Here is a 23,123-nt window from a genome sequence, read left to right on the forward strand (position 1 = left end):
TCAGTGCGCTCTCCCCTATCCAGCCCCCCTTCCCGCTTTCGTCTCTACGTGACTTCAACCTTTTGTTGATATTTTTCTGGCTGGAAGATTATTTCCGGGAAGCTAGGAGCTGGAGAACTCTAGAGAGAAATGTTTCGGGCAACGACGAAGAGACAGAGAGAAGGTAACTTTGCTTGTCTTTCGCGATGCAAAAATTTGGTGGATGCTGCCACCTCTCGAGCCGACGGAAAACTTTTCCTTTTCTTTGTCAAAACTTTAACTACTTTCCCGGTTTTTACGCTCGTCTTAGTTAAATTAAACAAAGGCGAACGAGCTGGAAAGTTACGAGGCTGAATTTCACGCGACGCGTGTTTGTCATGGCGAAGAGGACTTCGGAATGTAACATCCGCTGTCCTTTCTCAAAGAACGAAACGAGAAGAAGAAACACTTATTTTGCACGTTTTTATAACAATCCATATTTACAAAAATTTTAAGAGCTAATAAAACCTGAAATTTGTACGGTATTATTTAAGCAAATGAAAGAATGAACGAGTACTTACTATTCGGGAAATTCAAATGGGTTTGGTAATAAAACAAAATCTATTCGAATTTTCCGATTCCTATGCAAATGGAAACAAATTTAAACACGGATGTGTTTTCGACAAATAGCTACCTCATTTTCCAAACAGAATCGAATCTACTTATGTTTTTGCTTTTTCGTTGTTTATCGAAAAGTTATCTAAAGTGCCTTCACACCGAAAATATTTAAAACACAAATAAGGTAACCCGAATTTTCATTATTTAACTCAAAACTAAACGTTAAAAAAAGAATCTTTTAACCAGAATTATTCGTAACATCTCAAATCAGTTTTGGACCGAAAAAGTAAAATTTCTCGAATGACGGGAAAGAAATTTTCCGCTAATAAAGCGGGGATCTTAGAGCCTGAATGGTAGTTTGAGTACCATACCACTGTCAGTTCCAGAGACCAAAAGCTTACCACTCATTCTCTCTATATTTTCATAAGAAGATGAGTTTAAAATGCAAAAATATTCGCGAGTGAGGAGAAGAAAGAAGGATCAATAGAATTAAGGAAGTAGAACAGAGCTAGTGAGAAAATGGGGATCGAGGGTACAGTGACGTCAACATAAGACGGAGGGAGGAGTGTAGTCGCGATTAGATTCTGCCCTTCCACCAAAGAGCGGGGCAACGTCATTTTTTATTCAAATTTTCTTTTCCACTTTCTCTCTATTTTTGTCGGATATAGTGGCAAAAGCGACGATCGACGAGGGTCCCGAATGGTACGTCAAAACGGGCAGCTCTATCAACCTGACTTGCGTCATTGCTCAAAGTCCAGAGCCGCCAGTCTTCGTCTTCTGGTACCACGATGACCGCATGATCAACTTCGACCCCAAAGGCGGAGAGTTCACCATCCAGAAAGCGGGCCCCGACATGTCCGTCAGCAGGCTTCACATCAAAAACGTGCAACCCAAGGACAGCGGGAACTACACGTGCGGACCTTCCAACGCTGAACCCGCCAGTATTACCGTGACAGTGCTAAATGGTAAGGGTGCCTTCGTTAATCGAACCAATTCACCACACTTCGACCCACTATAACGCAAATATTCCATAAGAATACGTTATTTATGGGGTCTCCAACTAAAAACAGCGTTATTAAGTATGGAGTAACTTAGGATCAATTTTCAAGGTAATTTACCGTGCCCGGCAAATGTTTCATATAGTTGACCAAAAACGATAGCATTGTTGGCAAATTCATATTATTTTTGTTTTAAATACCCCGAATATGGAGGTAGGAAGGAAGGGGAAACATTATTGGTCTACGCGCTTGCCGACTTGTTTTCACCATATTAATAATACTAATACTAATAATAATAAAAAAAGCTAGAATAATACCTTAGGAATATGAAACAAGGAAAGTGAATATCATACAAAGTTATATAAGAGGTTTTCGCAAATCATTTCGTTACAGGGTGTCCTAATAATCATGATTAAAAATTTAATCATGATTTAGTATATTTAATCTATGTACAGCCAAAGCTATAAATTTAATTTTAATCATGATTTAATCATACGAGGGTGTCCTAATTATCATTGGAGTGAGCTACCCCACGGTTTTCGCCGCAATATCATCATTCTAAAAATACAACTTATTAAATATATTTAATACAATGTCTCTACTCTACAAATTAGAAACTAGCTCTGAAATTAAATAATAGAACACAATCTTGGAAACTAGAGCAGCTTGGACGTTGTTAACTTAATGAGCTTTTTAATAACATCTCCGCCAGACGCAAACTTATTTCAAAGACGAGACAAAACGTAAAACATTTTTAGGTCCTTTGATTCCCTATTGTAACGTAAATTCCGAGTACTGTCTAAATCTCAGACGAAAGTACTTCTGTAAGAGTCGTCTAGAGTGCTCCGTACACCGTTCGTAATTAGGTGAAACCCTATATTAGAGCCGCGAAGGTTAGCTGACCAGCTGGACCAAGGGGCTGTGGCCCAATTTCATTCGGCCAGTATAGATGCTTTCTATATTTAATTTAAGTTTGAAAGCTGCGTTTCTTGCAGGCGCATTTGGCGGGGCTTCTTAAACTTATCCAAGCTTTTTCTCCAATTCGTTTTACACTTGACGAAAATATTCGTATTTGATATTTTCGTAATATACAGGGTTTTTCAAAAGGTTCTGCAAAAATATAAAAGAGTTGTAGCAGCAGGGAAATGCGAACATCAAGGTTTTGGATTTTGTGTGATAAGTAAAAAAGGATTTTGTAAACAAATCGAGGTAACCAACGTAAAAGGGTAACTTAAACAGTATTTAAAGTCGCTGCTGCTTGGTTTTGCGCTTGTTGGAGCCTTCTTCCAGGGGCTAGTAGGCCTCACTTTGAAGCTCTCTGGCGTTATTTTAACTTATCGTAGGATAATAAGAAAAAACAGGCATACTTCTCAACTCACCACCTACAACTCCTTAAAATGTTTGCAGAAGCTTTTGAAACACCCTGTATATTAAAAAATTATGAAAAACGTGAAATCTTTAAATATCAAATATCATTGGAAAAAGCATTTTATGGTATTCCTTTTACCATAAGCAACAGAGTAATAATAAGTATGACACTTTCTATTGTCTTAATGATAATTTTCATATTGAACCCTTTTTCGACATCGATACTCTCGCCTAGCTCCAACTTGATTACTAAGTTAAACGCGGAAAAGTGAGAGGAGATCAACATTTAGGGAAACAAGCGTAGTTTTTTGGCCTATAGGTCTTCTAGGCGAATAACGACAAAAACAATTTCAAAAGTTAAAATGTTTAAATAAAAGCGCGAGACGCGAGACATTAAAACGCGACGACAAAGAGACTATAAAATACTAGAACAGAAAATTTCCCAAACGTTTGACGAAGAATGAGACAGAAAATAGGGGTTAGTGCCATTTGCGGACAGAAATTAAAAATAACAAATTGTCATATATAAGAGGTGTCACTTGCGGACATATTATTTTTACCTAATATATCCAATGATTTTATTTGAAACGCGTTTTTTTATAATTCAATCCAGTAAGTTTTTTAAATTTCTTAAAGCTAGTTTATGTATATATATAAATTGCCTTCGCTTTCAATGTTTAGTTTAACCGTAGAAATAGTAGAGCCATCTAAAAAAAGCCCTCAACAATTCTAGATGGTTATCAGTATCGGTTAGCGGGAGTTGTATTAACGACCAAAGTCAAGGTTGTAACGGTCGTATGAAAACCACAGAACAGAAATTGTTAAAGGTTTCGCAGCACAAATGTAATTCAATAAATAAAGATTATCTTGGTTTTTAATAATAATTTTAATATTTGTTTTTGCCCGGAAATGGCACTTATCTCTAGTCCACCGTAAATTTGTCCGCAAAGGGCACTAAATTTGACTTGTCCGCAAATGGCAAACAAACATCAAATGCATGCAATATAAACTCTACCCGAAGACCCAAAAACCACTTACGCTCGAAAGAGACGTAAATAGATTAATGTCGAACGTGGGCGGGATTTGGGCTTGCAACGGAACGGAGTGGTTTATTATCGTCCTTGGGAATAATTTATTTAGCCATTCGCATATAGGGCTTTTGCTGAACAAAACCTTGATCATCACTTTGATAAAAATTGTCATACTTATTGGTATTATGTTACGTATGCTTTTACTGATGCTATAGAAACGTTTGAGGAAAGGCAATACTAATTGCCCAAATTAAAAATTCCGTTTTACATTGATATAACAGGCATAAACCTGCTTTTATACCCTAACATGGCGGCGTATTTTCACGCGTAAAATGAATTTTAAGATACACTAATTGGGAAAGGCCAAAGGGGATGACTCGTTATTATCTTGCCTTAGCTGTAAGCAAAGTATTACAGCTCATTAAGCCCAGCTTTGATTGAATCGTAGAAGAAACAATTACCAGTTCTAATAATAAACCAATAATAACTTAAAGCGTCAAATTAGGTTGATACAATGTATATAACTTTCAATTCCAACACCAACTAAGGAGATCAGTCTCGATCGTATATAGACACAATTGATTATTTCGTCTACGGATATTAGACATCAAATGGATGGTTCTATCTAAAAAAACACAATCCACCCATCCATCCTTCCGTCTATCGATTTGCCATTCCTCAAAACCATAATTAATAGATTTATCTTTCGGAATCACTTATATATGTCCCGGATTTTTCCGGTAAAATATAACTCTACTTTCCTCAGTGACGTTTTAAACTATATAACAACGGCGACTTTAACAATCATTCATCTTGATTCTTTTCTATTTTCTCTTTATCGACTAAATAAAAGCGAATAAAACTATACGCGAGAAAGGGCACGCCAGGGAGGACGGAATATTTTTCGGATAAAGAAGCGGAAAAAATCCGCATTCGAATGCGTTATAAAAATATCTTTCAGTCTGATCTTAAAGCCAAAAGAAAGTTGCCAACTTTTTTCGCTCGATTGAAAGAGAAAAATGGCGAGAAAAGTCGAATCCATGATCATGTACGGAATAATAATTCCGCAGCTCCACCGACGTTTCGTAGCCTCTCGCTGATCCCATCTATCGATCGAGGCGTTACGCGTCAACCGGAGCGTACAAAACGAGCAGACTTTACCCACGTCTTCGCTTTAATTCGAATTGTTCCGTCGTCAGAGCGTAGTTACAAATGTGTAGAGCGGTTGGAATTCGGCAACGCGATTATGATATGCAAATAGAAGAACAACCCCAGACACGAAGATATAAACAGGATGGCGTGGTATCCTCACACACACATACACAATCAGAATGAGGTGGAGAAAAAAAGAAATAAATATATGTAGGGTGGGGGGGGGAGGCTCGCGACCGCATTTCCCCTTTTGTAATACCGCGAAAACTTCTTTGGGGATCGGGCACGAACTTGCCTTGTTCCATTTATGAAGGAGGACTTTTCCCTTTTCTTTTTCTGTGTATGTCTCTCTCTGATCTCGACCCTGGAAAAAAATAAGAGCGAGTAGAAGGCGAAGAAGTTCGTTTTCGATTAACGAGCTGTAGCTATATGGTGGGCCGGGACTCTCGCGTCGCCCCACGCCCCTGTCCTATATCAAAGGAAATGAGGAAGCCCCTTGATATTTACCAACGACTTATCGCCTTCCCAAGATTGGCTCGCGCGTCGCGGTCGATTCTCGCACCTACACGGAAGATTGACTGTGTTGGATCGTCTTCTTCATGGCCAAATCGACTCTTACGCGAAGCTACGGAAAAGAAAAAGGATGTTTTTAAGGGCAGACTGCGTTAATTTTTTATAAACCCATTACTGAAGTGAGACAGAAATAAGTTTCGTTCTATATTAGGACCTTACAGCTTGTCATCAAGGTAATACAGTTCAAAAACCACGTATACCATCCGTTTTCGACAGGTAAAAAAACTTGGACAATCACAGTTTTGACGCAATTAAGTTAATTAAACGACCAAGTAAACCAACGGACCAAGAGTCCATTAAAATTAATATTTCATATAGTCTTGAGCTATTCCACCCCACTGAAATTTATTAAGTAAATTAGATTAACTTAGGAAGGTAGAAAAGGCAGCTACTTCCCGATTGGCATATTTTTGAAATTTCGGGCTTAGAAATAGGGCCGAGTTTGAGGTAAATTGATAGAAGGTCAACTGAGTGTGTCACGTACTAAGGCACGACCCAAAATCGTTCGTAGCGAGACCGCGTTCCGTAAGTCACTTTTTTGTCATATCAAGAGCCGCATATTTGTAGAAATCCGTAGAACCGTAGAAGATCGTGCCAGACAACCATTATTCGATGTAATGTCACGGGCCAATTTTATCCGCCTTTCCAACATAGTATACCCCCCACTCCTCCTCGCGGTACGCGTGTCAAGGCTACGAAGAAAGTCTCAGTTTTTATCATCCTCCCCTCTCACTGCGCGTGAGAGAAAATAGACTATTAGATATAGAAAAATCGATATTTTTCTCATCTTTATCGAATTTTTTCGGTATATTTCGATAATGGACAGCCTTTATAAGTTGCCGAGTTTTGGATCCGAGATACTGCCGAGTTTAGTGTGGAGAGGAGAGCGAGGAGGGAGGGGGGAAATAAGAATATTTTTATAGGGCATTATATGAGCCGTGCAAAGTTTTAAAGTGGATATTACCGGCTAGTAAAATATCGCGCCTTTTTATTTTTTATTTTTTTTCTGTATTGACCTTAAAGACGGATCTTTTAACGGGCTAAAAGATGGAAAAAGTCAGCGTGCAAAAATGCAATATAAAAGTCTCCACCCGCGCGACCTCTTTACTTTCGCGTAAAAGTGACTCAAAATATTTTCTTTAAAAAGGATGAAAAGAGAAGGGCTGGATAAAAATTTAAAATTTAAACAAAGTTAACCAGTTGGAACGTACGTGCCACCAAGCAGTTATTAAAAACTCAGATATTAGGTAATATATTTCGCCTACTTCTGACCGGGTGACGTAATCTTCTAATTTTTATCTTTTAATTTTTATCGTTTAGAAGTGCGCATTCTTTGAGCGAATTATTAAAAGCCCCAAAAATAAAACGGTCAGCAACGTTGAAAGAAGTTGAATTTCTCAGAATATTTCTTTACAACTTTAAGAATTGTTAAATAATGTGCGTAATGTTTATGTTTGTATAAATATCCTATTTAAAATCAACATTAAAATTTCGTTAATCATAAACCATTTAAAATGAAGTGTATAAATAAAATCTTAAGTTGTTAAATTAAGCTTAAACGAAAATAAAAACTTCTAAACCAAAATGTAAAATTGTAGTTTTTTAAAATATGATATTTTCGTTTAAGCTTAAGTTAACAATTCTAGATTTTATATATACACTTAATTTTAATTGGTTTTTGATTAACGAAATTTTAATGTTGATTTTACTTAGGATATTTATACAAAAATAAACATTACGCGCATTATTTAACAAGAATTGTAGCAAATTAATATACAAGGAATTCATAATATTAAATAAAGAAATAGTTCAACTCGTAGAAAGTTCTTGGTATTTCTAGAAAACGAATATCCCTATGAAATTAATATTTTGCTGCTATTTTAATAACAGATGTTTTACGAAATAAATTTTTTCCACCTCGCTTTATGAACTTCCTGTAAAATAATTAAGAATTTCGATAAATACCGCTATGTGATCTATTTTTGTATACACGCCTGCTCTAGTAAAAAAAAACGTTATATCCCATACTTACGAGTAGTTATTTTAAAGCAAGTGGCGTCTGTAGTGTAGTACCTTGATAGCTCAATAGCGAATGTGGTCGGCAGGTGAGACTGAGCTGTGTATAAGCTTCGATTGGTTAAGATTTACAAGGCTTACGTACGGGGGCTAAATAATTACGGTATATTTGCAACGGCGCCGGCGACGTCGCTTTAAAGTGTTTTCCTGGTTTTCTATATTTTCTAGTTTTACCGCCTTTTCCCGTGGTTCTGGCGCGAAGGAACACGACTGTACACACGGACAAAATTTGCCGGATTTTATCAAAGCGAGCGCTGCCGGGGAACGAGAAAACGGATAACTTTTTTTTTGAGGGGCGTTGGGCTCGACCAGTCAGGGAGCGTTATGCCGTCACGTGGTAGACGCAAAAATTCTTAAGCCTAATTTTAAAGACTTTCAAAATCGCTCCTTATATCACGTGACAGCGAAACGCTCGCTGATTAGTCGAACTCAAAGAGCTTCAAAAACCGGGAAAATGAAGTAGAGATATTTCAACATTTTTTTCTCCGTTTTCTCGTTTACCGGCAGCGCTGACGGCGGAAAAATCCGTTAAATTTTGTCCGTGTGTACAGTCGTTTTCCCGTGCGCCAGAACAACGGGAAAAGGTGGTAAAACGAGAAAATAGAGAAAATCAAGAAAACTCTGCCCGTGTGAACCAGCGTTAACACATTTTGCATCTTATACCCATAATTTTACTGGGAAATTTATAATACATGAATGAAATAAATAAAAGACCGTTCCTTGGAAAGCTAAACTGAGAAATTGTGGGATAACATTAAATATTAATTAAAATTATTTTAATTAATCCTAAAAATATTTAGGAGGTGATACCTTACGGGGCCTTTTTGTGGTATCCACTGGGTTATCTTTGTAGCCGCCATTTGCTTTAAATACCTCGTTTATCTGACACCCCTAATCAGTGATACATTTTGACCAAACGAATAAATTCTTGTGAACTTGACAGTTGGTTAAAGTTTCGCCGATGACCCCGTTATAACGTATCTTATTGAGAAAAAAATGTCGAGAAGGAGAGCAGGACAAAAGGAATTATTTATGGAGGCAATAGGCAACCAGGGACGAAGGGCCACTGATATATTTCAAAAGAGAGGGCGCAATAATTCTCTCGCGTAGTCTCGTACTGATTATCATCGTACAAGCCATATGCAAAATACGCCTCCAGGGAGCCAGAGAGAGAAGGGCTGACGAGGAGAACGGAATATATATCTATATTTCTAAGGTCTTCGATCAAGGACTCGTTGTTGGAAGTTATCAATGACAAGATAATATTACTCCGGCCTCGTGTCCGGTGACGGTTCATTAAGCGCGCGGTTTCATCCCGTGACAGGTTATTATCAATATACCGAGAACGCGCCTCTCACACTCTCCGAATAGATAGACATCACGTCGCTTCTCTCTCGATACGCTCTTCACTATATACATCTCAATCCACGCTTTGATCAATATATTTAACGTAGGACTTCAATAACAAACCGTTAACCTCCTTCAAATTAAACAATAATATTATACAGCTATAATCCACAATCCACATTATTATTCTTTACGGAAAGTTGCGCTAAAACGATTTAAATAGTTCCCATTTCGGTATTTATTTAGTAAACATCGAAAATTATAATTTCTTTTGAAATGAAACCATTAAACCAAACATCCTTTTAGTCGTTAAGTTGTTTGAAGTTCGTTAATTTTTTCAAACTACAATAGTACCGAGAATCGAGACCAAGGTATCGATAACTAAATGATTTCAAATATTGTCTGAGAATGAGTAGTTATGACGCCACTGTTATATCACTGTTGGCTTACCATTTTTATTTAAGGGAATCCCTAACTTACCGATTTTCTAACTTTTACCCCCGTAGAACCTTCTTTTCTAGCAGAACGAATAACTGCGGAACTCGTGTTACTTTTGGTAACAAATCTATTTTAATTGACGGATTTTGAAATGACGTTTTAGCGACCTGTCCGTAGAAAGATGGGAGAGGTTAATTTATTATATTAGGAAGACTGAAAAACCTCTGCTGTTTAATTTAGGCGTGGCTGGATTCCTATGAAAGAATAAGAGCAGTTTGAATAACGACATAAAATTATGGTTAATTGGTGATGAAAAAAGAAACTAGGGTTTACATAAAAAATTTAAAACTGTTACAAGAGTAACTGGATCGAAATATACGAAGGTTTAAATAGCTCTTTCTATAAAATAATATATACGGATACATGTATAAAAAGTGTTATTTTTTGGAGCGCGCGCTTTCCAATATTTCCGTGTAGAGGGTCTCGTGCGTTTTCGCGTGAGCTCAACAAAAACAAAAATTTGCGCGCGCTCTCTAACTTTAACTGCACGATGAATCTAACGTAATCACGTGACCTCTCGTATTTTATATAAAGAGCTATTAACTCATCGATGAAGAAAAAAAATGCCAAACTGAAGCTTCAATATAAATCCACTGGATTTTGATTTCTTCGCTTTTCTACTGAAATAGGAAAACTAAATAGCAGTTTTTTTTTGAAGCCCGGGTTCAATATATTTGAAAAATGTAACAAAGCCACAATATCTCGTGTTATAACGAAATATCCCAAACAATAATATTTTCACAAAAAAATGAATTCATGTGGTATGAACAAATTATAAAATTACAAATATAGTCACAATATGTTCGAATTTTAAGTGTCTAGTGTTTGTATTAGCCAAGAAAATGTTGAATCAGGATTAAATTAGGAACAATCTGAATTTTTGTATGTAAAAGACGTTAAGATTTTGAATAGTAACGATCGTTGACTTTGTCAGTACGTTTTCATTAACTCTCTCTTTGTTCTACTTCAGTGGGGTGTTGAATATGTCTTTTTAAACAAAACATTGCTCCCTTTTTACATCCCACGAATTTTGGGAAATACATTTGTTTCTTATTAAATACTGCAACTTCCAAATGTTCATTTGCAAATTTGCTTATGTACCTGGTCGCGTTCAAAGTTACAAAATAAAATACAAATGTAAAGAATAAACTTTACATGGACAATATCTAACTTATTTAAATTAATTAGACTTGCTGAGATTGGTTTAGAACGGACACGTGTACTAATATAGGTCATTGTTATTCTAAAACAATTTCCGTTGCTAAAGAGATAGACCTAACTATCAATTGTGAGTAATCAAAGAAAGCTCCTTGGTTTTAAGAAGGAAAATATTTTTATTTTGGTGTAGTTGAAAATCGTATGTTGTTTCTTTACATTTTATTTCCTGTAATTTTATCTGGGTTTTATTATAAAAAAACTCTCAACCCCATAGCTCAGATAAGCAGTCATTTCAACAAACAAATGGATTTCCTAAATTTTAAGGGCTGACATTGGAGGCAACGCTCGGAATAATGGGAAGATTTGGGGATTTTGTTTACTATTCATACACTATCATCTTACCAAAGAAATAGCTTCTACTTTTTATTATTTTTTCCCCTAGGCTATGCGCCTATTTCTGCCTTTTGACCAAGAAGATTTAATAATAAAAATATTTACGCTGTCATAAAGGAAAATAAAGTCAAAACCATTTCGAGAATTAAGTAAAAGTTTGTTAAGGTCAACGACACTTTTTAGTGTCTATGTTAAATATTTATGTATTTTTCATACAAGTATGCGTAAACTTGGATAATCTTTTCCTAATTCAAGCGTGTGTATAACAGAGTATATATCCAACTCAGATCTAAATCCGCATTATGCGTATTATATCCTCGGCCTACGTGGTGCTTAATGCTACAGGCTGAAGCTCCTATTCTCTAGCTTAAGGCCATAACACGCTATGTCAAATATTTTCCGATTTTAGATTAGGAAATGAATTTTATTATATGCAGAAAACTATCGCGTGACATGTCAGCTATTGAGGAAAAACGATTTTCAAATTAAGAAATTAGCATAACTTTACAAAATCGAATAGGTTTTTCCCTGTTTAGAAGTTTTGTATCAATTTGATACACATTACGTAATTTTCTTTATTGAAAAAGACGAAATTGTAGTTTTTTTATATTTTATTACCTCTGATTTCTTTTATTGAAGGGTTTACTGCAGGATATATTACTAAAGGTTAGATTATATCTGCCTACTCTAACCCAAACTTTAAACTACTTGTTTTAAAATTCCGCAAAATAATCAAAATATGTAGAGTGCTAGGTTACGTTTTCCAAAAATACTCAGGGTAAGTTCATGTACCTCCAAACGAAATTTTTGAAAAACGCCGTTTACGCACTTGGCACGTTTTGACGTTAAAGCTAGCCCAGTTAAGGCATTATCACCGATTCAATGCCAAATTTAAAATCTATTGAAGGCATTCGAAGGCGCTTGCAGAGCGAAAGCGCCTTTGAGAACGGAAATGCCGAAGGTGAAATTCATTGCGTTCACGTCCATAATATTTTATTCCAACTTTCTCATTATATGTCTGACATCAGGAGAGAAGCCCGCAGCAATGCAGCACGACGGGAGCTCCACCTCAAAAAGCTCCCGCAACGCACCACCACTACTACTACTACAGCAGCTACTGGCTAGCGTAGTGACGGTCGCCTTGACCGCGGCGATCGAGACATTCATTCTGAGGTGACCAGTTACGGCTAAGCCAATCGCGTAAACAAAATGGCGGAATTTAAGAGAAAAATGATCATCCGCGGTGCGGTTTTTTGCTAAGAAAAATAAATTCCTAAACCGTTAAAAAACGAATTTTTCAGCCCAGAAAAATTATAATAAAAAAATATTAATAAAAAATGACCGACGAAAATGAACAAATGAAGGTATTCTTTACTGTGTTATTTCCTCATCATCGCGACCGTCGCGAATATTTATATAAAATGTAAGTTTAAGAGCGTTTATTCTATTTCCGAGTACGCCCGTAAATGGAACGTGAGAATTTTAATATTCTAATCACACCGAGACCAAATGAAATATTTGTGAATTTACCGACATTTGACTATGAACTGGAAATAAGCGACTGAACTTAAATGTCGCTATTCGGCTATTTCGTCAACGGAACACTTTAAAATCGATGTTAAATTTATTTTTAGTTAAAAAAACGGAGACATTTGGGATATACGGTTTATTAAAGAATGAGAAATCTACTATAGAAGCGTGAATGATGTGTAAAAAACATGGTGACTTAAAAAAAAGACATTTGCGATGGCCGCAGGTTATATAAAAAATGAACGAGTGAAAATGAAAAAGCCTTTTTTTAATTTAGCATATATAAATGTAGTTTATCCGTTCTAAAAGTGTCAGGGCTGTAACCCGCGATCGTGAAATGCGAAAAAATAATTCTCGCTGAAATAAGAAAATATATATATCCCAAAGCAATTTCATTCTAAGAAAAATTGAGACATTTCGAAGTAAATATAAAGTATATATACATTATAGAAGGTGACATTCTTCTAAAATCGTTATATAAAAAGTTGGTTTTTGTTTTATTCATTCCTTCTGGGGAGAGGGAGCTGGAAAATATTCGGTTGAGTTACCCGCCCCTCTCTCAATCCGTGTTCTTCCGTGGAACGAGCTTAGCGCCACCTTTGTTCATTCTCTTTCACATTTTTTTATTCCTTCCCCGATGTCTACGGCATGTAAAAAGCGAAAAGGTTAGCGTCGATAAGATGGCGCCACGAAAATGCCAGACTTAGTGATTGTCTTCGCTGGAAACATAATATAAGATTGAGTTGAGACGAATTACGAGAACCAAGTATATACATCCCGAAAGAATGAATCGATTGACAACATTTATAAGCCGTTCCAACGAAAACACAAAATCTCGTTTCGTTTCGACATTTTTTAAGTTTTTGTAACTTGTAATAATCAAACTCGTTGTAACTATATATTTGTTGCATTTTTATTCTGTTAACCAAGAAGCTATTAATAAAAAAGAAAGTTTAGAGAAGCAGTGAATAATTATATTTTCTGAATTTACATCGTAGACTAAGCACATCGATATTGCTGATTATGGCATTGCTTCAGGCACAAAATTATGTTAATAGCAATATTTTTAGTTTACATTTTTGATAAGTTTGTATAAAATCCTATCGAATGTATTTTAATAGATACGATTTGAATAGAGTGTGTTTGTTCGTTGTACATTGATAATACTGCCTTTTTCTAGCATACTATTGTTTTTCCTTAACATTACTGGAAGCATCGAGGATAATTTAACATTCCAAGAAAGTAGAGTAACGATAAATAGGTATAAGAGCTCATCGACATTTGGTAAAATTCCCACAAAAATGTTGTTGCTAGAAATCGAATTTGAACACAATGAAATCTCTAAGATAGAAAAAAATATTTACCAACATAAATATATTTATGAAATTGTACAGTTATCACGTGCTGAGTAAAATAAATAATGGTTCTGAGATAGAAAAAAGTCACGTTGAAAGAGTAAACATCCTTCTTAAAACAATGGGACAAAGTTTTTCTCGTAACGCATACATCGTTTGCGTCTTAACAAGCCTCAACGAAATCAGGAAAGATTCTTCCAAAATGCGAAAACAATTGTGTTTTGTGTTCCTCCGTGTTTGCACGCTATTTATTCAACTGCAGGTTGAGTAAATAAACGATACAAAAGTTTAGCAAACGGAAGAGAAACATTTAACAAAACAATAGGTATATGAATGTTATCTACAACCGGCTATCTTGGTCCGGGAAATAATAGTGAGGGCAATTAGGATATTAAATCATTCCGATTTAAGTGGGAGATTCTTGGCAGAATGCCGCAAAAAGCCCCGTCGGAATTGTCAAGCACAATACGTATGAGCGTTGAAATCAAAAGATAAAGTTTGTAAAACAATTTAAAATGAAAATCTGGGCTGAAAAAATGGGCAAAGGCTTGATGTCCTATTATTAAGCCCAGTCTACGCAAAATAGGCTTAAATTAACATTTATCTATTAAATTATCAACACATTAAACAATATCTACAACACGTATGGGTCTCTTCACAAGCACTTAACTGAATAGTTATAAAGGTCGCCAAACTAACAAAGAAACACAGGTTAAATTATCCCTTTAAATATGCGGGAAATTTGATCAACGATTTGCAGGTTTTGCAATATATCTAGTCGATATAATGTAGCAACGAGAAACGTGCATAGACTCGCGTACTTAACAAAGTAACAAAGAAATTTTATGTATAAACCCAAGTACAATTATTAATTACCTCCCGCTTTTCCTCTAAGAAAATCACGTCAAAGTATTGAAAATAATTATGCCAAGTTCATTATCCTTTCAAGAAACATTCTTACGTTCAAAGAAAGACCTAGCAAAGTAAATATATACAGTTGTTTTTGGTAAAGAGATAATTCAAAATATTTTAATTCGTTGCATCGTTCTGCATTAATAAATCAAAACTAATTTCCAATTTCAAAAGTCCATTTTAATTTCCTCTTTAGATCAAGACCAAATGCGATATGCAAGATAACAAAATAGACCCACTTAAATTTTGAGCAAAGCAAAGCACTGACTAAATACGATACGTAACGTTGTCACGTCGTTATATCTTCATTTTTATTTTTGTTGATATATTTCTTGTATTGTTTCTCTTAAAATTATGAAATATTTATTTTTGCCTATAAGACTTCAACTTAATTTACTAAAATTATAACAAAATTCTCTTTAACAGAAATATTTACGTTAATTGCTGTCTCGATAATGAAAGATCAAACGTATGGAACAGCAGTTTCGTAATTCGTTTACTTCTAAGTAGTTCTACCTCGATGCGTCATTTTGACGACGCTGCTACGACGAAGGAAAATGTCTGATAAATTATGCACGACGATGTTAAAAATGGAATATCAGCTAACCAAGGAGCTAGCTAAGAAAACAGGCGCAGTTTGCGCTACGTACGCCTAGATCTCATTTCCTCTACTTTCATTAACTATCTCTAAAATCGCATTAATATTAAACAGGACTAGACTAGCGAAGGACTCTACCAAAATAAGTAAGTGTAATGCAATTTCTAGGAAGGCTAGAAAGCGCTTCAAAGGTAATTTTACTAGGGAGTTATTGCAGAATAAAATTTTACTTTTTTACACTTTCGAAGGTTCATTTTAAACTTCTATTACAGCGAAAATATTTCAAATAGTTCGTTTAAAATTTTGCGCGATACTATTTTGCCTCGAATAAACGACGCCTTAAATCGAGGGGAAATAACTTGAGTAATCTGCTGTACACTCGTTACGTTATCCCTCGGGTAATCCCAGGATAAAATAGTAATCCCAGGTAATTTGTGTAATCTCAAGTAATACTCGTAATGTTTTGGTAGCGGCTGACGAAGGACTCCGAATTATTTTAATCAAAATAAAACAAATTAAACTCCATGAAGTAGCAGGTCTTTTTTTCATAAATATTTTTAAAAATATTATTAATTCACCATGGAACAGAATTTAAAATTCAAGATAATACTCGTAATTCCAAAATAATCTCAAGTAATATCCGTAATTCCAAAATAATCTCAAGTAATATCCGTAATTCCAAAATAATCTCAAGTAATATCCGTAATCAAAAGTGGCACGTATTCCCAATATTTTGAAGGATTTTGAAGGAAATTGAAATATTGGGGGTAAAATAGGTACGTGACGACTCACAAAAAGAAACGAAATATCAGAAATATTAATGATTCTCGCGTAATATCAGTAATCTCGCGTAATCTCTAGTAATCTTCAGTAATCTCACGTAATCTCATAATAATCTCTAATAATATTATTTGGATTACTCGAAATAAGTTATCCCGCGTAATTTTTGGTAATCTGTAATTAATCTCTGGAAATATGTAATCTGGTGTACACATTTTCAGCGAGTTATTTCCCCCTCGCCTTAAATGCATTTGTTTTTGCGCATCATTTTTCAAACACTCAGACCAAAAGGGAGTCGATGTAAACAAACCGTGACGTAATATGTTCGAAAGCGTGTTTAGAAATTTTGAAAATAAGAATTAGTAACTGCGTGGTGCTTATGGACTATCAACCCGAAACTTAGTTGATTTAGGCTTTAAAATGCATTTATCTAGCAAAGTCTGCTAGAGCTCCAATGGGCTTCGTGCGTAGTTTAAATTTTGTTAATAAGTATCGCCGCCTACTGACCGAGTTTTAAATTGAATAGATGAAAGCCGTCTGCTCGTTCAAAGTTATCTCTGCGCAACAGCTGAAAGTTCAACCGAAAAACATGCTATTTCTTCACATATTTAGTTGACGGTCATTAAGGCAGATGGCGCTATATTTCCTAAGGTCGAAGTCTATTTGACCCCCGATTCCGTCATTTTGCTAGTTTACATCGACTCTGCTGTTCAGCAAGATAAAAATTTAAAGCGCGGTGATATTTTTGGAGAAATAAGGAGTAAGGTATTTACAGGGTTGACACAATTAATTTACCTGTCCCGGTAATGGGATGTCTCTACATGGCGTTATTCCTAAAATCGTTTTTTGAGAATGAAATGAAGAAAAAGATATTGACAAATCTGTTCTTCGTGTCTTTCGATATTATTACGTTCCCACGAAAACTTTCGGCACTCAATAGTTCTTTCTATAAATTCATTACGCTTACCCAACTTGTTTAACGCGGGTCCCCCTACCTCAGTGAAACGTCACTTAAAAACCCAAATATTAAATATAATTTTCTAGTTTGAAAAACGATTAAAATAAACGTTTGAAAGTCCAAACAGTTCTTACGAATAATTAATTACAGGGCTGGTAGAGTTGACTAAATTCGTAAGTCAAACCTGCCAGACCTGTAAAAATATACTGTTTAACGTCATGCTTTCTTCCTCCCTGCTTGTCTCCCCCTCCCCCCCCCCGAATATTACTTTTGGTTGGAATATGAAACGCTGATTTATTCGACTTGAGTTATTTAATTAGATCGACAAGTAAATTTTTTGAGAACGAGAAAGCGTGGCAATATTTTATCATCCTTTACAATGCAGTCCATAGGTGGTCCCTTTTAACTTAACATTGCGTATTTACTATTCTCCACCACTCTCCCCCTATTCGGCTTTCCGTTGCTACGCAACGCGAATGGAAATTTTTAATATTTAGGCTTAGTTTCCCTATTCGGTGTTATAGTCGAGAGCCAATTTTCCCGCACGGTACTGACGAGTCCCAAATAGGACGAAACCGGTCTACCGTTGGAATTTCTGGCTATTTTATTTAATTTAATTTAGTTTTTCACTCGAAGACCTATTTTGTCCGAGTTTCGCGTCTTTTTGTTTGCTCGAAAACCTGTCGCTACGAGCTATTAGTAAGTTTTTAAATTTATTCCAATTTGTTTAGGGTTTAGCTTTATTATCCCATAATGGACTAATCTACTTTTTCGCTAATTTCATCTTCCGATAAATTAGATTTTCTTTATATTTAGGAAGCGTAACTCGTTATTAAAATGGTTGAATGTGTAGCATCGCAGACGTATAGAGTTGGTTTTCGGATTTTAACTATTCGATATTTTAATCATTCTGCTTCTGACGTTTGATTTTTCGATTTAAAACACTTTACTCGCAATGAAGAAATAAAAAAACCATAATCGGATCGAAAACTCAATTGTTTCCTTAATGAACAGAACGGACTTTTGGATCATCGAGAAAGATGATAATGGTTTCAAATTGGGTTGAAATGCGCCAATGAAATGACGGAAATGTAAATGGGATAAAAAATGAAAACTGCTAGGTAAATGTTTTCGTTTTGGAATTGAGATTTCCAATTTCCGTTTCAAAATGAAAGGCCGTCTCCGATGTAAGGGACGTGTAATAGGAGACGAAAGTTGAATTATTTTCTAAATGTCAAATGCATAAGTCAAAATGAAATTTCAATTTGAGTTAAGGTAAAAAAAAACATATTTCTTAACTACATTTCACTTTATACCAGAAAAAGTCTGATTAATTATATGTTAATCCTTATTATACGGGATCTTTTATTTCAATTTCAATTTGAAATTACACGTTTTTGAATACGATAAAATATAATCGTGAAAAATGCCAAACATGTAGTCTGAGGTTTGCAAGTTTCAATTAACGTCTGCTGAGGCCATAACCAAATAATGCAATCTTAAAACTTTTATATGAACTCCCTCTTAGTTTTAATTAAAGTTCCAGTACTAAGGCTGATTAGAATTAGATAGAATTTTAAACAATTTTCAACGAAATTCATTCGGCCGTTATATTACGCTACATGTTCATTAAAATTTCTGTTGAACACATAGTTTCGCAGATAGGATGGAATGTGATGATATAAGAGGCCGTGACCAATGTCCAGTGGTGGTCAGAAACTACAACTCGGCGCGGGAGTAAAATAAAATAATAAAGAGCATAAGCCTACGGCCTATGAGGGGAAATGAACGAGACACAAGAAATTGGCACCGAAAAGAAGACGCGTCTATAACGAGAGAGATCATTTCCAAGAAGGAGAGAGCGCTCGTGTCGTCCGCTCTTTGGCCAAAGTAGATGAAATATGCCAGGAATCCATCCCTCTGGTCCAGCGGGAAGGCCACCGCGGCTCGCCTTATAGAGAAACATTCCAGCAGCAAGGAAAGGTAAGATAAATCAATGGAGAAAGGAAAAGCCGGAAGCCCTCGAAGTTAACGGGGGACAAGTTGCGTCGGAACACAATGAAATATTACCCTCGATTTAGCCAAAACCACGTTGCGATGGCTCCGGAACGAACAAATATTCCCCCTCAGCCGGCTCTAGTCCTCCCCTCCCACAGTGTATAAACAGCCTCATATCTATTTCGCTGTACGATGTTTATTTTACCGTGGTATATAGGAAACGTACCAATAACGGTTTTATCGAAAAAATACTTTTTTTGTTATATTTCAATCTTATTTCGTGTTTATATATTTTTTATTGAAATTGACAACGAATAGAACATTTCAGATATTTTTTTCTAACGCTTTGGAAGATTAAGGTTTAAGGGAACTAATTAAACCCTAGGCTTAATAAATTTTATAAATTGAAAGTGAGCCCGGTGCATTTGGGGCCACGCCAAAAATAATCTCAACATAGTGTTTCTCCCGACTGTAGAAATGAGTACATTCTTAATAAAATTATAAATAAACGTAAACTGATACTTCATGGTATCATGAAGCAACAGTTACTTTTACATGTAACTTATAATACATGTTTTAATTTATACTATTATACGAAAATAGGCCTACATTGTGTTGATATTTTATCTCGAAAGACTTGAAAGTATTCGCGACCGAAACTTTAACGAAATATATGAGCCAGTACTATCTTTCACGCTAAATCATTAAATACAATGTAGAAGTTCTAATCGTCCTTTTCGAAAGGTTTTTGCTTATCAGATATTTTGGGGTTGGGCGTCTTTGAATGTTTATATCTGTTAGTTGGAACTTTTTCGGTGGGGGAGTGGCCAATCCCTTAACCGTCGATCATCCAGTATGGTTAAGCGAGGTTCTTTCTAATATAGGGTTTCCCCCTCTCTTTGTTTCTTTAATAATCAATAGTTTCCCAACCGTTAAGAGGTTGCCGAGATATTTTTGGAATATGTATAATAGTAAAAGTGTAAATTTTGAGTGCAAATTATTTTATTGTTATCAAAATGCTTTGGTGTTGAAATATATTACGAGACAGAGTGCATTCATAGTAGAGTCGTAATGAAAACGGTTGGTGCTAATTTCGGAGATAGAAGCTCGAGTTTTTAAAAAGTGCGTGCTTGGTCACGAGAAAAATAAAAAAATAAAATCCTAACGGGTTCTTGAAAAAGGTTTAAAAAGATTTAAAAATCAGTTAAGATCGGGAGTTGGTTCGTAAAGGACACTTCCAAAAATCGGATACAGATATTATCGGTTCAACGGACTTTGGCCGTTAAGGTCTCATTTCATTTAACGTGTTAAGTTGACGAAAGACTCAGCATTTACACATGCCAGCGAATTGGCCATGGTTCAAGATTTAATCGATTCACGAATAGAAGCCTCGGTACCCAACGGCTCCATCAACAAAGTTGTTCACGATTCACCATTGTCTTCGACTTCCGAATCTGCGAAACCCTCGGTGGCATCACTCGGATTCGACTAGGTATATTTCATGATTCTTCCTGCTAGAAACGCCGTTTCCCGTAGTCTTTGTCTCCCATGTTATCGTCACCACTATTAGATGAACTGTCAGACTATGGTAGAATAACGAATGCACTCACTTTAGCCTTGAACAAGTATTGATTATTCCATATATGTCGCGAAAAGTGTTCTAGTTTTATGGTTTCTTAGCTATTTAGTATTTGGTTAGGTAGTTACCCCTGTAGCACAAAGAGTCGATTTAGGGTCGGGCTTTAGTCGAATAGTCGCTTTTCGGTCCTGGTCCAAATGCCGACTCTAAAAGTCTTAAACCTTTTTGAGATAATTTCGCGTAAGCACGCTTTTGATCCCTTTTAAGGTCGGTATGGTGACCAAATATTTTGGACTACTTACCGACTCAAAAACGACCTTACTAAGTTTAGTATTAATTTATAAGAGTAACGAAATTCAGATAGTAAATAAGAAACAAACTTTCTTATTATGCCCTGTAGCACATTTAATTCGGGCCAACGTCGGACAAAGCCCTCAAATGGCTAGGCTGGCCGACGGTCGGCCGACCTTTGGTCTTTCAGTCGAAATGCCCTAGGGAGTTATGGTCGGCCGTCCTTTAAAGCATGACTCTGTGCCGACTAAAAATGTACCTGTTTCTTACTCCAGAACGACGTTGGGCCACAGTCGGCCCAATTTCAAACCGTGACTCTATAACGACTATTAATGTGATGGTCGGGCCGACTGCCTAAAATTGCGTATTTCTATTGTGTATTGATTCTGATGCTAGAGGGTTTATACGAAAAACCAAGACACCGGAATCAATTCTAGTAGGATTGTCCGCCATCTTGGAAAATAGCCGCCAATGTTTAAAAGATTGTTACTCGAACCCAACCAACACGTAGAATAAAATATGAGTAGTCACTTTTATTCCACGTGTTTTGACAATCTTTGGTAAGTCTGTTAACCCTGTAACGCCGCGCCTTAATTACAGAGAGTTGATTTAGGCTCGGGCTTTGGTCGTAAAGTCGCTTTTCGGTCCTAGTCCAGATGCCGACTCTAAAAGTCGTAAGCGTTTTTGCGATAATTGCAGGTAAGTACGTTTTTTATAACTTTTAAAGTCGGTATGGTGACCTAATAGATTGGACCACTTACCAAAAATAAGTCTTATCAACGCAACTATTAATTAGAGTCCGAACGTGGACCTTAAATTGTAATTGAAACGTGACTTGAAAAAGCCATTGCACATTTATAACACGACTAATGGTCGACTTATATCCAACAGTTTATTTTTAAATCAATCGCGCAGAACTGTGAAAATTAGCGATTTAATAAAACAAATTAAAACAGTTTTTTAAATAATTTCTTTTCTTTACTCTATTTTGTCGAAAAAGATCATATATTCAGCCTGAAAATGTTTGCTTTTTTAAAAATCTCTTAACTCAAGTAGGTCATATTCGTGTAATTAAATATTTTAGGGAAATATATTGTTAATTCAAATCGAGGGAATGTTCTGCGAGCACTGCTAAAACATTTTCTGCCTCTTAAACTGCTTGGATTGAATTTGAAATAACGATAAATCGTTGATTCATGTTTACAAGCTTAAAAAAAGATGTTACCAACACAAACACAGCTAAATATTTTTTAGGAAATCAAATTGTTACTTGTTTTTGGTCGAGTCGGAAAAACGGTTAAATTGGTCGTCGGCCCAACGTCGTTTCGGAGTCGCTAAACTGTCTACTTGAAGTCGGCTCAGAGTTATTTCAGATTCGGCCAGTAGTCATTTAAGAGTCGGTTATATATCCATATTAAGTAAAATTTTCTAGTCGATCGACGGTCGGCCAACCATTATTCTACTAGGACAATATTTGTCGGCCCCATATGCGGCTACGACATTTCGACTACTAAAAAAAGGAAGGTCGGCCAACTGTCGGCCGACCATGCTGATCGACCTTTTTTGTCGACGTCGGCCCGACTTCAAATTGCTACATGGGATTACTTTTTTAAGTTGGCATACAGTCAAACGTTAAAGGTAGGCCGACCGTCAGCCGACCACAGATTTTGAATAATTCGTCGACGTCGGCCCGACTCTGAAACAATTCTTTTGTGCTGCAGGGGTAGGAGGTTTTTAATTAGTGTTTAAAATAAATAATATCAGTCTCTGGCAATCTCTAAACTGGTTATTAATACAATGTCTTATTAAAAGGTGAAACCTAAGCACTCGGGAAAACTCTTTCAATCAGTGAGGTGATAACTTGCAAACTCAACGCGGAAGGAGTGGTTCCGAGTTTTCACCCAGTGACACAAGCTGGGATCAAACCCGGCTCCTCTTGCTGCGAGGCGAAA

General features: G+C 36.1%; 1 protein-coding gene across 2 annotated transcripts in view; it reads left to right on the forward strand.

Annotated features, from left to right (window-relative positions):
* LOC149942918 (basement membrane-specific heparan sulfate proteoglycan core protein-like) overlaps positions 1-13,624 on the forward strand; it is a 99,311-nt gene extending 85,687 nt beyond the window's left edge. Inside the window, exons 5-6 of one of the 2 annotated variants that reach the window (XM_090177250.1) lie at positions 1,245-1,541; positions 12,199-13,624. In XM_090177250.1, coding sequence (XP_090033376.1) covers positions 1,245-1,541; positions 12,199-12,347 — 446 coding nt within the window. In that variant the 3' untranslated portion in view covers positions 12,348-13,624. Of the gene's footprint in view, positions 1-1,244; positions 1,542-12,186 lie in introns of both variants that reach the window. The other variant, XM_090177249.1, reaches the window with a different exon arrangement.
* The last annotated feature ends 9,499 nt before the right edge of the window (positions 13,625-23,123 follow it).

The sequence above is a fragment of the Leiobunum rupestre genome, chromosome 6 (genome assembly GCF_980474605.1).
Source record: "Leiobunum rupestre chromosome 6, qqLeiRupe1.1.hap1, whole genome shotgun sequence".
Taxonomy (NCBI): domain Eukaryota; kingdom Metazoa; phylum Arthropoda; class Arachnida; order Opiliones; family Sclerosomatidae; genus Leiobunum; species Leiobunum rupestre.